This window comes from Pygocentrus nattereri, chromosome 6, assembly GCF_015220715.1.
Source record: "Pygocentrus nattereri isolate fPygNat1 chromosome 6, fPygNat1.pri, whole genome shotgun sequence".
Lineage (NCBI taxonomy): Eukaryota > Metazoa > Chordata > Actinopteri > Characiformes > Serrasalmidae > Pygocentrus > Pygocentrus nattereri.
In genome coordinates, this window is record NC_051216.1 from 12,593,380 (window position 1) to 12,609,021 (window position 15,642).

At 37.1% G+C, this 15,642-nt stretch overlaps 1 protein-coding gene across 1 annotated transcript; it reads left to right on the plus strand.

The window, feature by feature from the left end:
- Positions 1-1,919: 1,919 nt before the first annotated feature.
- Positions 1,920-15,642, plus strand: si:ch211-214p13.7. Its single transcript, XM_037539155.1, has 4 exons — positions 1,920-2,057; positions 2,299-2,321; positions 3,477-3,481; positions 15,160-15,642. Exons 1-4 carry the CDS (start codon positions 2,029-2,031, stop codon positions 15,337-15,339), a joined length of 237 nt encoding a protein of 78 aa, XP_037395052.1. The 5' UTR covers positions 1,920-2,028; the 3' UTR covers positions 15,340-15,642.

A 15,642-nucleotide genomic window follows, 5' to 3' on the forward strand; every position in this document is an offset into this window, starting at 1 on the left:
TCTTATTTTAGCATTGTGTATCTTTCTTTCTAGGTATCAACTATGACCTTTGTTTCTGGCAGTACAGTTGTATGCAAAATTTAACACCCCTGGTAAAAATAAGTTAACACATCCTCTACAGTGACTAAACTGAAATGTTTATACACATATTTAAGTGCAACATCTCTATTTGCATATTGGAAAAAAATACAACACAATATATAAGATGCTATAACTTTTGCATAGGCCTTAGTTTAGGTTTTAGTACTTTAATTGTGCATTGTGTTAACTTATTTTAACTGGTCACAAAATTAACACAAGAAATCATCTGACCAGGGTAGCCTAACCTTTGCACACAACTGTATCTAAGCTCAAGTGTATTTTTGGTCTCTGGCCTATTTCTACAAGCTGGTAGACATTCTCTGTCAACAACAAAACACTTGCGAGTCTCTCATACAGGCATTGTTTATATGCCATAAATTTAAATGTAAATACTACCTCAGTTCCTTGAGTAAGAACTGGGTTGATGTAACACATTTTATTGAGGTGCAACCAATTGACACATTTGAATAATTTAAAATCATCTTTGATCTTAGTGAAAATAAATACAGCTATAACAACATCCACTCTTCTGTGAAGCTTTCTACGAGATTTTGGAGTGTGTCTGTGGGAATTTCTGCGCGTTCATCCAGAAGAGCATTTGTGAGGTCAGACACTGTTGTTGGCCAAGAGGACCTGGATGGGGTTGAGGTCAGGGCTCTGCGCAGGCCAGTCAGGTTATTCCACACCAAACTCACCCAGGCATGCCTTTATGGACCTTGCTCTGTGTACTTGGTCTCAGTCATGCTGGAACAGAAAAGGGTCTTCCCCAAGCTGTTCACACATGGAAGCTACAGTCCAAAATGTCTTGTTATGCTGAAACATTAAGAGTTTCCTTCACTGGAACTAATGGACCTAGACCAACCCCTACAAAGCAACCCCATAGCATTATCCCTCCTCCACTAAACTTTATAGTTGGCACAATGCAGTCAGGCAGGTAATGTTGTACTGGCATTTGCTAAACCCAGACTATCTGCCAGATAGAGAAGTGTGATTCGTCACTCCATGGATTTCATTTCCACTGCTCCACAGTCCAGGGGCAGCTTGCTTTACACCACTCTATCCAAAACTTGGAATTGTACATTTTGCTCCTAGGTTTATGTGAAGCTGCTCAGCTATGGAAAACCATCTATGAAGTTCCTAACATGCAGTTCTTTTGCTGATGCTGCTTCCAGCGGCTATTTGGAACTCTTGATGAGTGATTCAGTAGAGGATAAGCACTGTGCGCTTCAGCACTCAGTGGCCCCACTCTGTGAGTTTGAATGGTCTCCCAATAATAGCACTTTAAGCTGACAGGGGAATATCTAACAGGACAGAAACTGACTTGTTGCAGAGGTGGCATCCTATGTTAGCACCATGTTTAAAATAACTGAGTTCTTCAGTACGACCCATTCTACTGCCAGTGTTTGTCTGTTGAGACTGTGCTTTTATCCACCTGTTTGCAGTGGGTGTGGCTGAAACACCTGAACTTAATAATTAGGAGGGGTATATATTTATATCTACACACTCATTGAAAAAATGTACTTTGTTCAAACATTGTACAAAAACCTTTTCTACCATAAAACTGCAACCTGTCAAAATGATTTTAAAAATTAGAGTAATAAAATCAAGTATTTTTTACTATTTACTAGATGCAGTTGTAGCCATTCATAACATACATGTGTCTCAGTAAAACAGTCATCGCATGCTTTTTGAGTGACATGCGTTTAAGAACGCATGCAAACCACAGAGCACAGGAAACAGAATGAAACACTGTTGATTGCCCTCTCTCTCTCTCTCTCTCTCTCTCTCTCTCTCTCTCTCTCTCTCTCTCTCTCTCTCTCTCTCTCTCTGATATCTGGTTGTGAAAGGAGGTGAGCTGACTCTTCCGCTGGCGCGTCTTCCACCGCAGCCTGGCTCTATACTTCTCCCTCATCAGACCTCAAATTCATACTCAAAAGGACTCGGATTATGGGAAATCTCATCTGCTCCAGAGGAAAGTAGGTGACTCCTTACTTAATCACTTAAAAAATTGAGGCAAGCTCTTCATTAATACTGTCAAACAGTTAGTAGGCCAGTCAGTAGTATGAGTGACTGTTTTTTGTTGAAATTAGCATGTTACTTTGTTATAGAGTCTATATTGTGACGTTTCTGAGCACTTGTCACTTCTGTCTTTTTTAATACTGAAGCTGTGTTGCATTGCAGTAACCCTGCCTTTCTAAATATATCTCATTTCTTCAGAAAAGAACAATCTAATGAAGGCGGTAAGACTTTCTATTTCTTTATTTCCTTCATTCTACTTCTTTGTAGTATAGAAAGTAGAAGTCTGTTGTTTTTTTCTTGGTGTCCCCTGAGAGGGCTAAGGCCTCCATGCTACTCACTCAGGGCAGCCTTTTCAGACGTGTGAATGACCTCAGCTTTAACTGAGGCCTGAATTTAAGTGAAACTCTATGCGTTTTTCTGTACACCATTATAAGCAAACTGGACATAGATTCACACTGTGCTTTCTGACTCTGCATTAATTTTCAAGTTTCCCTGCAGTAGATTATCTCTTACCAAAACATCTGTAGTCACTGGGTTGTGCAAGTTCCAGCTCTTAGTGGTGCATGAAGCAGTGTAATATTTTGAGATTCCCGCAGCACATCACACCAAAAAAAGTGAAGAACACAGATCAAATGACAGACTGTACACTTAGTTTATGGAAATCGCTGCTGTCAAAAGAAACCCGTCATTTTTTACCGCCAGAAATGACACAAATGTACTAGGAAAACAAATAGATTAACTTACATTATAAATTACTAACATTTTAATTCTCCTACCATTTTGGAGACATGAGGTTTGGTTCCGTCAGTGATGAAACATAAAGACATACAGACTCATTGTTTTGAATGGCGTTGCCTGATTTTACTGTTGCTTATAAAATATAAACATACACTCTCAGAAAAAAAGGTATGAAACGGTCACTGGGGTGGTACTGTCAAGGGTACATCTTAGTACCTTTAGTCAGGGTACATAACTATAGCACAATCCACTGAAATGATTTTCTAAGTTGTATCGACTCCACACCCCGTCTCCTCTCCTGGCCTTTTATTTTATTCTGCCGTTTTAAAACATTTGGTTACGAAAAGGTACAAACACGTATGTTTCACCTGGGAAAAGCATATTTGAGGTACACAACTGGACCTTAAAACCACTTTTTGTACCTTTGAATGTGCATTTACATTGTTTATAAATGTACATTTAATTAAGTTTGTACCTTAATGAACTAAAAATGTACCTGCACAGAACCTTGATTTCTAATTGTGTACATGAATGTTTCTGTAACAATAACCATTGCACTGATAGAAGATCTGCCGTAAGTAATGTTCTCTCTTTCTTTCTCTCCCTCTGTGTGCTGTGGATGTTGCTACCCGAAACAGAACAGGTGAGTCCAGCCAGAACATTATATTATATTATATTGAACATCATCACTGCAGCTGTAACACCTCTGACATTACTTTCAAATGGTCCACTACCACAGTTGTTTCAAAGTCAAACTTTATGTAGGAAATTATGAATATTGCATTCATGCTGTTGTCAATTTTTAAGTCACGTAATGTTTCATGATTAACTGCCACAATCTTTTTTGCAACACATGAAAATGTCAATATTTATCAGAAATATTACAAAAATCACCAACTGTGGGCCAGTTAGTCTTTCGTCCTTTGTGATATCAAGGCAAGAAGAAGTTCAAAAAGTGCTTCCTGTTTTTTTTTGGGGTTTTTTTTCTGTAACACCACTGACAAAAACTTTAATTTATTTATATTTTGGTCTATTTGTTTTAATTCTGAATTTAACAGCTATATACATAAAGCACTTGTTTTGGCAATGGACATACTTCTAATGCCCTTTAATTTAGTCCTACTTCATAGAAACATGCAATATTTGGTAGAACAGTTGAAAACATGAATATTTCCTTATTCGTGTTTATTTTTTATTCAGTGGCTGCATCTAAAATATTAATGAATCAGTATTATAGGTAACTGAAATGAAACACCTGCATGATGGAAATTTATTGACATATTTCATGAAGCTCAGTAAAAGAACTGTGTTTAATTAACACCTACAGATCATGCTGCCTGATAATATTAAGTGTGTAGGAGGTTAATAAATTTAGCTCAATTAACTCGGGTCGGTTTAAAGGAAAGTATGAGTGGGGAAATTGTGAGTGGAGAACGGAAAGACTGCCGTAAATAACTTTGCCTGTGGAGTGCTGAGCTGGCTGTGCTGAACTGCTCTCATGTTAGCAGCTGCTTTGCATCTCTGGACAGCACTGGGGCTGTTTTTTTTTCTGTTGCCTCGGTTATACTGGTTACTACGAGACATCTAGAGAGCCGGAGTCCATTCAAATAAGCTCCACACGCCACACAATCTCTCCACTGTTTCTGCTATTTCAGTAGCAGCGACCTTTGTTGCCTTATATAGATTCCATAACAGTCATCAAAAGTGAGGAGGAAGTTTTGGGATCATAAAGTATCGGAATATTTTTATAATTCAGATCCAGATTCAGTTCAATGATATGATGGTAACTTCCACGACCTTAATGTATCCAAAACTAAGGAATTAATCATTGATTTCAGGCAGAAACGGAACAGACCAAAAAATGCTTGTGATACTTTTAATGTAAATGTTATCAATTCATTGAAAGTCTTCGATCTTTCTCATTCATTTTCTGGTTCAATAGACTGTCTAAGCCTAAATGTCAGTGTGAAAGTTTGCTCGAGTCCAGCAAAGAGACTTGTGCAAGTGGCCCAGATAGCAAAAGAAGTTATCAGACAATCTGAGCAGTGAATTCACTGCAATGCCCTCATTCAATGCCGGCATTAAAATGTGCACATTGGAGAATGGCTACCTTTAGTCCTTTCACCTTCCCTTTACTATATGCCAACAATAGCCATTTTAAATGATTGTTACAGCTGCTCGTTGTCCCCTTGTATTGTCCTTGTACTTGTATTTATGCTAATGTATTGTCTGTGTCATATAAACGGGGCTGAAAGGGTTACTCTAAAAGTGAATTCAGTTACAGATTACGGATTACCTGTTTAAAAATGTGATTGTAACCTATTCCAAAGGCTTACAATAATAAAGTGATATAATCTGATTACTTTCTGTAACTTTTGGATTACACATCCTTATAGATGTGTAATTAAAGTAGAAAGAATAAGTTTAAAAAGACATTTTAGCAATAATTCAACTTAATAGATGTCAAAAACAAACATCCTGCACTGCTTTATGAAGCAGAATGAGAAATTATAGATGATTTTCACATTGTGCTTCAACAGAAACAGCCCGATCCCACATTTACCTAAACAGCCAAATCTAAGAGGAGCAATTTATGAAAATATTTAAGATGTGAAGATTACAAATTTGTATAACAATATTGAGTTTACACATGTATACTCAAACCTTGACATTCAGAAATCAAACTATTAAAAAATGTAAGAGATTTTAACCAGAAAAAAAAAAATCAGTACACTAAAACTAAAAGACAAGAGGACAAGCAATGGATGCAGAATGATCCAGTACTTTGGATCAAATACAATGAAGGTAAAAACTGTACTGCCCACCTGGGACTTTTCCTTTTTTACCTTGTTTGTTAAAAATCGGCTGTTTATCATTTCAAAGTCAAAAGATAAATCTGATAGAAATGTTATATTGAGACCCATCATCAACAGTAATCATAAACAGATGTCAATCTAAAAACTCTGCCAGGCCATCATGTGTGTTCTATCTGCTTAAAGGCTGTACTGGCTCCTAAGTTTTCCTTTTGGTGCGTCATGCTCAGACTTTGATGATGCACCCTAATTGCTCCCTAATCAGCTCCCAGCAGTTTCAGCAGCCCATAGATTTCAAATAGCTCTAGGAGTTTATAACGACATTAATTTCACATTAAACTATAAGGGAGCTGAACATCTCAGTTAAAAATAACAATCATGGACACATTAATATTTTAATAATCAATCTAAAACTACTGAAGAACGAATTCACTTGTGTGAAAATGAAACGAACTTTGCCACTCATGGGGCTTCGCTCTGTGTTCACGCTTCAGACTGCTAGTTAAAACCTGTCAGGTTAAGGTTATCAAAAGAACTTTTTACAGAACACCAAACGAGAATATAGATTACTGCCAGATCCGTTTACTGCAGTAGAATGTGGTGATGTGTAAATCCAAAGTAAATGCCTGATTCAGATATCTTCAGGAAAACCAGCAGATCTCAGTTTTGCCAATAAAAATAAAATACTTAATGCAAATTCTACAGGTTCGCTGAAGTGTTGCTTGTTGAGGGGGGTTTTTCTGGCAGCAGCACCACCCCCTTACCCCTGAATTAAAAACTCTTAATCTATATGACTCATGTTTATCATATTTATCACAGTGAAAACATTTACAAACCACAAATTTTGGAGAAAGATGACTATTTGCATTGGAATATAATCTTTTTTTTTTCCCTGTAAATGTTAGAGTACAGAGTACAGTAATGTTTTTGTATCCTATTTATTTGATGCCTTTAATGTATTCCGTTACTACCCAACCCTGTATTTAGCTACCTTGTCTGTGAGTTTTAAAGTTGTTTGCTATTGGCTGGGTAAGCTGCAAATGAATCACCCATCTTGGGATCAATAAAGAATCGGAATTGTCCATCGCAGCAATAGAATAACTGTTTTACCGTCATCATTCTACCAATGACATGTGAACGCATTAGAACTTGGGGTCTCATTTGTCAACAATGTATACATCCATGTATACATTAGTGCATTTGGCGGATGCTCTTACCCACAGCAGCTAATCACATCACAAAGGTGAATGTAGCGTTAGGAGTCTTGCCCAAGGATTCTTATTGATATTGATACAGTGTGGTGTGTTGCCCAGGCAAGGGATCAAACGACAGAATTCCTTGAGGGGACTGGGGATATAACATCCACTAAACACACATTTCCATGGATGGAATGGGATTTATCCAACTTTTCTTGTGCATGAAAATGTGTCTGTATTTAGAACCAGTTCCAGCCCTGCATATACACTAACGCTTGGCAAATTGATCTGTTTGTGGTAAGCTGATTGTGTGACACACCAACTCCCAGTTACTGTCAGCCATTTCAACATAACTGACAGAACGATTGTTGACTGTGGTGCTCACACACAGCTGTATGCAAAAGTTTGTGAGCCCAGTCACGTTTTTTTTTTTTTAATAATTTATATAATCAAACATTGTTTTTATATTTTGTTGATAAGTTAAATGAAGTTAATACATACTCACTTATCTTTACTTCAACCAAAGTCTTTTGACCAGGTGTGTTCAAATGTTTGCGTACGTCTATAGAGAAGATAAATGAAAGGTATAAAAAGCACTTTTAAAGATTGATTGTGATCATGTAGACAGTGGTCTGCCACATGTGATTTTCAAAGCACAATTTATTCATCTCAGAAATTCAGTGTACATAAGTAAAATGTTATTATACTTAAAAGAAATGTGATTTGAAATGCAAAAACTACATTAACATGTCAACATTCAAATTTCATAGTAGAATTTGTGCTCTAGCATGTACAAATTCAGTAAGCAAGTACCTTTTTTCACTAGAAATTCAGCCAGTAAAAATAAAAATTACACATTCACATGTTGAAATGATTACTAATCTAAAGTATTATTAAATATTGCATGTTTCAGTTGTTTTTGAAAAAGTTACATCATTACATGCTAAAATGTCATTCTTGTTGTACGTTATGATGAAAATTTTTACTTTTAAATAAAAATTTATATGTAACAGTTCAATTTAACTTTTCACATGAAACCTGCAGTACGCATAGGTACTAAGGACTTTTATTGGAAAGTTATTAAAAATAACCATTTGGGGGAGTTTCTTTATAAAACTACCTGGCCATGCATGAGCAAAGCCGTGTAGAATGTGTAGGATTTATCATTGTACAGCGTAGCATACACACATGAAAAATGCTAATTTTTCTAGTGTGTACTTGGAGTTCTTGCACAAAGGTTAGATTAGGTTAGGTTAGGTTAGGTTAGGTTAGGTTAGGTTAGGTTAGATTAGGTTAGGTTAGGTTAGGTTAGATTAGGTTAGGTTAGGTTAGATTAGGTTAGGTTAGGTTAGGTTAGGTTAGGTTAGCTGTTCATGCAGAAGTTGATGTTCATGCAGCTCATTACAAGCCATGATAGAAATTCAAGAGGGACATGCTTGTATTGGTTTGTTCATGTGTATGTGGAACTGCTTAAAATGTTTTAGTTGTGATTTTTCTCTGTCCTAATTCTAGTTTCATTCTGTTGCCAATGTAAGCTGCTTAACTGTAAGCCATACCTTTTCCGTTGCACTGTGGTTATTCAGGGTTGACTCTGAGAGCAGTGAGCCTCCCACCACAAGCAGTTAGTGTGAGGTTGCTTCTGTTCACAGGCAGGTTTTTGGTTTGGCACATTCTCCCTGCTATTTATGATCTTTATTTTACAGCAAAGCACGTTTTCTTACTCACCTCCTATGTAGCTTTTCTCAGAGTTTTACATAATGTACAGCATCCGTTTAAAGAAATTTAATTTTATTATTATTAGTAGGAGTAGTAGGAGTAGTAGTAGTAGTGTTAATGTTAATATTAATAATAATAGTAATCATCACCATAGTAATAATAATAGCCTTTTTAGATTTTGTAAATGTCACCAAACGATCATGAAGTATCACAGACATTATTATGACATTATTATATTAAGAAGCAGTTACGCTGAGCAGCTCTTACGTTTGTCATCAAAGACTAGAACATCAGTAATGTAGAAAAATGACTGTGTGATATCCTCTGGCAACTAGGAAATCTGATAAGATATCATCAGAAACCTGCAGGAAATGTTGTAACATTTGAGAACAGCTTTGAAGTTGAATGAATCTTTGAAGGTTTAAAATAGCAACCCTCCATATGGTGTAAACTTCCTGGGGAATTTCATCGATTATTAACACTTTTCTGAATAATTCAGCCATTGAGATATAACCAACGTCATTCAGAGTGGTTTGATGTGAAATGGTTCATTGTAGATTCATCTTACTGACTCTTATTTCCTTACAGTGGTGTATCTATACATAATTTAACATCTACATGTAAATAAAGGCCCTTTATTTACTTTCCTAAACATCCAGTGAATCTATACCAGTCTTCTGAGTTTTAGTATTTAATGTTGACAATGGTAAAATCTAAAAACGTTTTCTTTGGTGACTGTTTTGCCTTAGAGCCCCTTGCATGTACTTTCACAATGAACGAATTAAAAAAAATAATAATGTTTTAGGTCTATATCTAGTCTACAAACAACGCCTCAGGCATCAGGCAGTGTATCCATAGCCATTTCATGTACTAACCTCCTGTGATGTCATTAAAGGGCATTGAACACTTCAGGTGTCTGGTTTCTAGATAACTCAAGTACACATTTCTGACTTGACATTTCTGTAGATTAAAGCAAACCTCTTTTTACAGCAAACCACTCTAAATGACCTGGTTTACACTTTGACTCAATTGTTCAAAAAAGTTGGAAAATTGGTAGAATTTTCTTCCAACTTCCATGTATAAAACTGAAGAAATAAAAATGCCAAAAAGGGAGGGTGATGTCATAGAAGAACCACTTTGGTTTCCTTTTATATCCATTTATAAATGAAATGTTTGTGAGTGTTTGGCATTATATGTGAGAACCCTCACATATAATGCCAGTACTAGAATAGCAGAATGGCAAAATGAGCACAAGCAAATTTCACTGACATTTTTTTAGTTATCAATTTCATTTTTGGCATATCTGTATGATCATACTTGTGCCTGGTAAGAGTGTGTGTAAATCTCAGCATAATAATTTAATGACCTCAAATAAATGCTTATGGTTCACTAGCCTAAACTGGCTATAATAATATTATCCATAAGACCAATAATAAGCATAAAATTAGAAAATAACAATAACACTAATGGCGCTTGATTTCACTCACTGAAGCTGATTCATCATCTGATTCATCATTTTCTCTGGGGTCTCACATCAAGCTCAATATTTCTATATATGTTTCTTTATCTTTGCTGTAGTACAGCACAGAAAATATGGTTCAAGCATTTCCTGAATCTGGAGTCACATTTTCCATTCCATTGTATCACAAGATCGTATGTGACTCACACTAGCTATGTTTACATGCAAAGATTTCTGCCAATCTGATTAAATACAAACGGATTACAGATTCAGACTGAGGTGTTTATTCTCACTCTATTCAACAATCTGTTGAAAGTCTTCGTTTACAGCTCACTACAAGTAATCTGATGCAAAATGACGCACATGTGTGGATTAGCGCTTAGAGTAAACGTTACCATGACAGCGAATATCACGTGAGGTCCAGTTGGTGTGAGATGAGTTTCCAGTTGGCGTGCTTGTGTTTTTAATTGCTTTAAACTGATGTCAGGCTCAGAAAAACATCCTTCACATGTCCTTATAAAGGAAGCGGTGAGAGGAAGACGTGGTGTTCTGAGACACATAATGATGCGATGCATATGCGCAGAATGTACTTGAATCCGATTGGAGTTAATCGGATTCAGGCGTTTACATGGCTATTATTCTTCTATTTAGTGGATTATTTAGAGGTTTACCCACATCGTTCAATCGGATAGAAACCGTGTTTCGAATGGCCTCAATCAGACTAGACTATTCCGATTGAGGTGTTTACATGGACGTATTCTGTTCCGATTGAGCTATTAGTCGGATTATTAATGGATTATCAGGCTGCATGTAAACATGGCTACTATGAGGCTGCCGCTCAATGTGTGTAATTGCTGCATTTATATGTCCATCCACTTTTTGTGTGAAACTGACCAATGGACACGAGAAGCCATTAAGGACTTACCTGTCATGTCAGTAACCTTCATTCTTCATTCAGTCGACATTGGAGACACATGTGACATGGAGTGGAAAAAGTTTACATGAGCTAAAGTTGCTGCAGTCGTTTTGCATGTTTTGATATGAAACATATAGGTATCATGTTACACGCAAGTCTCTTTAAAGGCAAATTTCAGAAAATATAGACCCCAGAGGGTTAATCATGGTCAAGCCCGCATTCTTTTTGATGCGACTTTGACATTCCGTAGCTTTCAAAACTACTGAAATACAGAAGTCAGAATTGCTATTCTGGGTCTGTGGTGAAGCAGTTTGGTTTGATGAAGGTGAAATGAGACATATACAATATGTTTCTAAAATAAAAGAACTTCTTTGTCCAGCCCAGGCTGTTACGCATGAAAGCCAGAACAAATAACCCTGATGTAAATGATGATCTAAAAGGTAGCACTGATCTCATGCCCCTTGCATGCAGAAGCCACCACAGACAACCTGCTGCAAACTATAGATAAGATCAAGTGGGGGGTGTTGCTATGCTATTTTTGAAAACATGAAATGAAGATAAAACCTGTGACCTGAAAGAAAAGCAAGCAGTCTGGGTGCAATGACCTCACTAACTCAGAAACTAACACACAGCAGTATTTTATGTAAAAGGAAAAGGAAATTGATATTTGATCAGCCTATCAGCCTATCAGCATTCATTGGTTAAGCTAAAGAAAACTGATCAACAGGAAGGGTAAAGCAGGTGACAGGAAAACATTAGTCTTCCAGTTTATGCCCAATCTACCGAGGAAGCATCTGAAAAAAAATCTAAATTACTCAATTTCCACTTCATTTACAGTAGGTCAGCCAAGACAAGTCTAAATTTTGCTACTTTAGTTTAGCTGGAGCTATGAGGCTAATGTTGCTAACAAACACTAGAACTTAAAAGGTACCCAAAAACAAACAACATATTGTGTCTAAAAATACATCACCAAAACTCTCTACCCACTCAAACCCCATGCAGGTCAAGACCACACAGACGTGTCGATATTCCTCCATATTTTCGATGGTCAAAGCAAAGTCAGAGCACTCCTACTCGCTGAGGTGTTTTTTGAACACAGACCATGATGTCTAAAGTAACCACAATCACATGTCTACGCCCAATTATTGTAGACCTGGATGTGGTTTGAGTGTGTTGAGAGAAGTGTTGGCGATATCATTTTATAGAAATGATTTGGGCTATCTGGGTGATTTGGTTAGCAGTGTTATCTTCACCGCTGCAGTTCTAAACTAAAGAAGCACCTACTGACCTACTACATTTGATTTTTGGATGGTTTGTTGTCTTGCTTATGTTTTTAAGCAGTATGATGGACTAAAAAACATCAGAAATAACAATAAAGCTCTGCACTGACTGTTAACACTGACTCTTATTAAATTATTTCATTTTTTAATCCAATTCTGAGTCTGGTTCCTCTCAGTTCTTCCTCATGTTTGTAATGAGTTCTTTTTAGTCCTTTTGAGTCTTGGTTCCTGTTAGTGGCTCTTCCTCATGCTCTTTGGGACTTTTTCCTTCTTTATTCCCAGTGGCTCTCAAGGGCTCTTGTTCATGCTCTTTAAATGTTTTCCCTTTGTATTCCCAGATCCTCTAAGTGGTTCTTCCTCATGTTCTTAGGGAGTTTTTCCTTTTTATTCCCAGATCCTGTAAGTGCTTCTTCCTCATTCTCTTAGGGAGTTTTTCCTTTTTATTCTCAGGTCCCCTTAGCGGTTCTTCCTCATTCTCTTAGGGGGTTTTTCCTGTTATTCACAGTTCCTTTTAGTGGTTCTTCCTCTTGCTCTTGGGAGTTTTTCCTTTTCCCATTTCCTCTCAATGTTTTTTTTTCTTTCCCTTTGTTTTTTTTTTTCTTTTTATTCCCAGTTCCTAGTGGTTGTTCTTCTTGCTGTTTGGGAGTTTTTCCTTTTTATTCCCAGTTCCTTTCAGTGGCTCTTACTGATGCCCTTTGGGAGTTTCTGTTTTAGAGTGCTGGTTGGCCAATTCACAAATTGATGAAAAGTTAACTGCATGCTAGGTATCAAATTGAATGAACAGGAGGAGAAGATGGCTTGCAAGCAAATACCTAAGTAGTTCTGTGGTTAAGAGCCCTTGTCCTGGAGGCCTGACTTTCCATCCACATTTTAACAAAACTGATCTCATTGGCAAAGACCTGTTAAAGCATGAAAACATAGAGCAAGCAATCAAGCAAAGCTTATTTATATAGCGCTTTTTACAACAGGTGTTATCACAAAGCAGCTTTACAGATCAATCAGTATTACAGAAAGAAAGAAAAGAAAAATCCAGGTTCAGGCCCCCATGAGCAAGCCAGTGGCAACAGTGGCAAGGAAAAACTCCCTAAAAGAGGAAGAAACCTTGAGAGGAACCAAGACTCAGAAAGGGAACCCATTGACCTCTGGTTGACACCGGATAGCAAACATTGTTACTATGAAGTATTATAGAACAAAGTGAGGGAAAAAAAGAAAGCAGTGGCTAATTTGACTAGCTTATGATTATGCAGCAACAGCAGTGGTCAATCCAATGGCTAGATCTGACAGGGAAGATTAATTACCAAAGGCTTGACTATACAAGTAAATTTTTAGCCTAGACTTAAAAACTGAGACTGTGTCTGTTCCCGAACATTAACAGGAAGATTATTCCAGAGCTGGGGGGCTTTGTATGAGAAAGCTCTTCCCCCTGATGTAACTTTATTAATTCTAGGTACCAGTAGTGATCCAGCACCTTGTGATCTAAGTAGGCATGATGGTTCATAGTGGGAGAGAAGGTCACTCAGGTACTGAGGGGCGAGTCCGTTTAGAGCTTTATAGGTCAATAATAGAATTTTATAATCAATGCGAAATTTAACTGGCAACCAGTGCAGGGCTGATAAAACTGGGCTAATCTGGTCAAAGTTTCTGGTTCTTGTGAGGACTCTGGCTGCAGCGTTCTGGACTAGCTGAAGCTTGTTGAGGCTTTTGCTGAGACATCCAGACAGCAGAGCATTACAATAATCTAGCCTTGAAGTGATAAATGCATGAACTAGCTTTTCTGCATCCTGTAGAGATAATGCATTTCTTAAATTAGCGATATTGCAGAGATGCAGGAAGGCTGTTCTAGTGATATTAGTTATCTGTGTGTCGAAGGACAGATCAGCGTCTATCATGACACCAAGATTTTTAACAGATGAGCTTGATGCAGCTGAGAAATTGTTAAGTTTAAGAGATAAGTTAGAGGGTTTGTTTCTAGCTGCTTTTGGACCATGAAGCAGGACCTCTGATTTATCCGAGTTAAGTGAGAGAAGGTTACTCGACATCCAGTCTTTTATTTCTTTTATGCAGTCCTCAATCTTGCCAAGTTTGATTTTATCATCCGGTTCGCTTGATATGTATAACTGAGTGTCACCGGCATAACAGTGGATATTTATACTGTGTTTACTGATAATGGTGCCCAATGATAACACATAAATTGTAAATAATATAGGCCCTAAAACAGAGCCTTGTGGAACACTATACTTTACTTTTGCAAGGACAGACGATTCACCCTTTACATTAGTGAACTGATAGCGATCAGTGAGATAGGACCAAAAGCGATTCCTCTTATCACTCCCTGCAAGGTTTTCCAGTCTATCTAGTAAGATAGCATTGTCTATTGTGTCAAATGCTGCACTAAGATTATGAAGAACTAGCAGAGACACATTTCCTTTGTCAGAGAATAATAAAAGATCATTTACAATTTTTACTAGTGCTGTTTCTGTACTGTGATGTGGCCTATAACCAGACTGAAGTTTTTGAAATAGATGATTCCTATGCAAATAAGAGGTTAATTGTTTTGCTTCCACTTTTTCCAAGATCTTAGACATAGAGGGGAGATTCGAGATAGGTCTATAATTTGTTAAATCGCAGGGATCGAGGTTAGCTGTCTTAATCAGTGGTCTAATTACTGCAAGTTTAAAAGTTTTTGGGGTATGTCGAAGACTAAGAGAGGAGATTATTATTGACAGAGTAGGCTTGGTAGATAGAGGTACATAAGACAATTTAAAAAATCTTTTATGTTAAAAACTCTTTTATGTTATCATCAGGAGTTGTAACCTTCTGTTATCACTAAGCTTTAGAGGCAGGCAGGTCTCTAGGATTCGTGGCAGTGTAACACAAGCCTACCTGCCTGTAGTCATATCAAGTCCCTTTTGTTCTTAAATGTTTTTTTTCTTTTGTACAGGCGTCACCTAAAGAGGATGTTCTCTATGCCACCATTGACCATGGGGAAAAGCAGGCACCAAGGATGTTAAGAGATTCTGTCAGTGACTGTGACTATGCCATAGTACAAATGCCCAGTAACACACCTTGCAAATCTGAGAGCAACGATGACGGGGCTGATGACTATGTGCTCATGAGCTGAGGTTAAAGACTCTGAAGCTTTAACTTATGTGAATATTAGTTTTTTTTTAAGGACTGCTACTTAAATGTAAACATGCACAAAAACACATTTGTTTTTATACCTTGTCATGATGTGGGGTCAGGCACGTGTCCTCTATGTATTATACACTGTATATTTAATTACCTATATATAATAAGAATGTCCTAATCCTAACCTTAACCTCAGTATAAGAAAAAAATTGCAAAGAACTTGTTTGCTCATTTAATTAATAATAAATAAAGCATGTAACTGTACATAAACTAATTACACAAACAAATACACCTG

Coding starts and splice junctions, on each gene's coding strand:
- si:ch211-214p13.7 (XM_037539155.1), top strand. CDS start 2,029: ATGGGAAATCTCATCTGCTCCAGAGGAAA. Junction 2,058..2,298: donor CTCATCTGCTCCAGAGGAAA/GTAGGTGACTCC, acceptor TCATTTCTTCAG/AAAAGAACAATCTAATGAAG.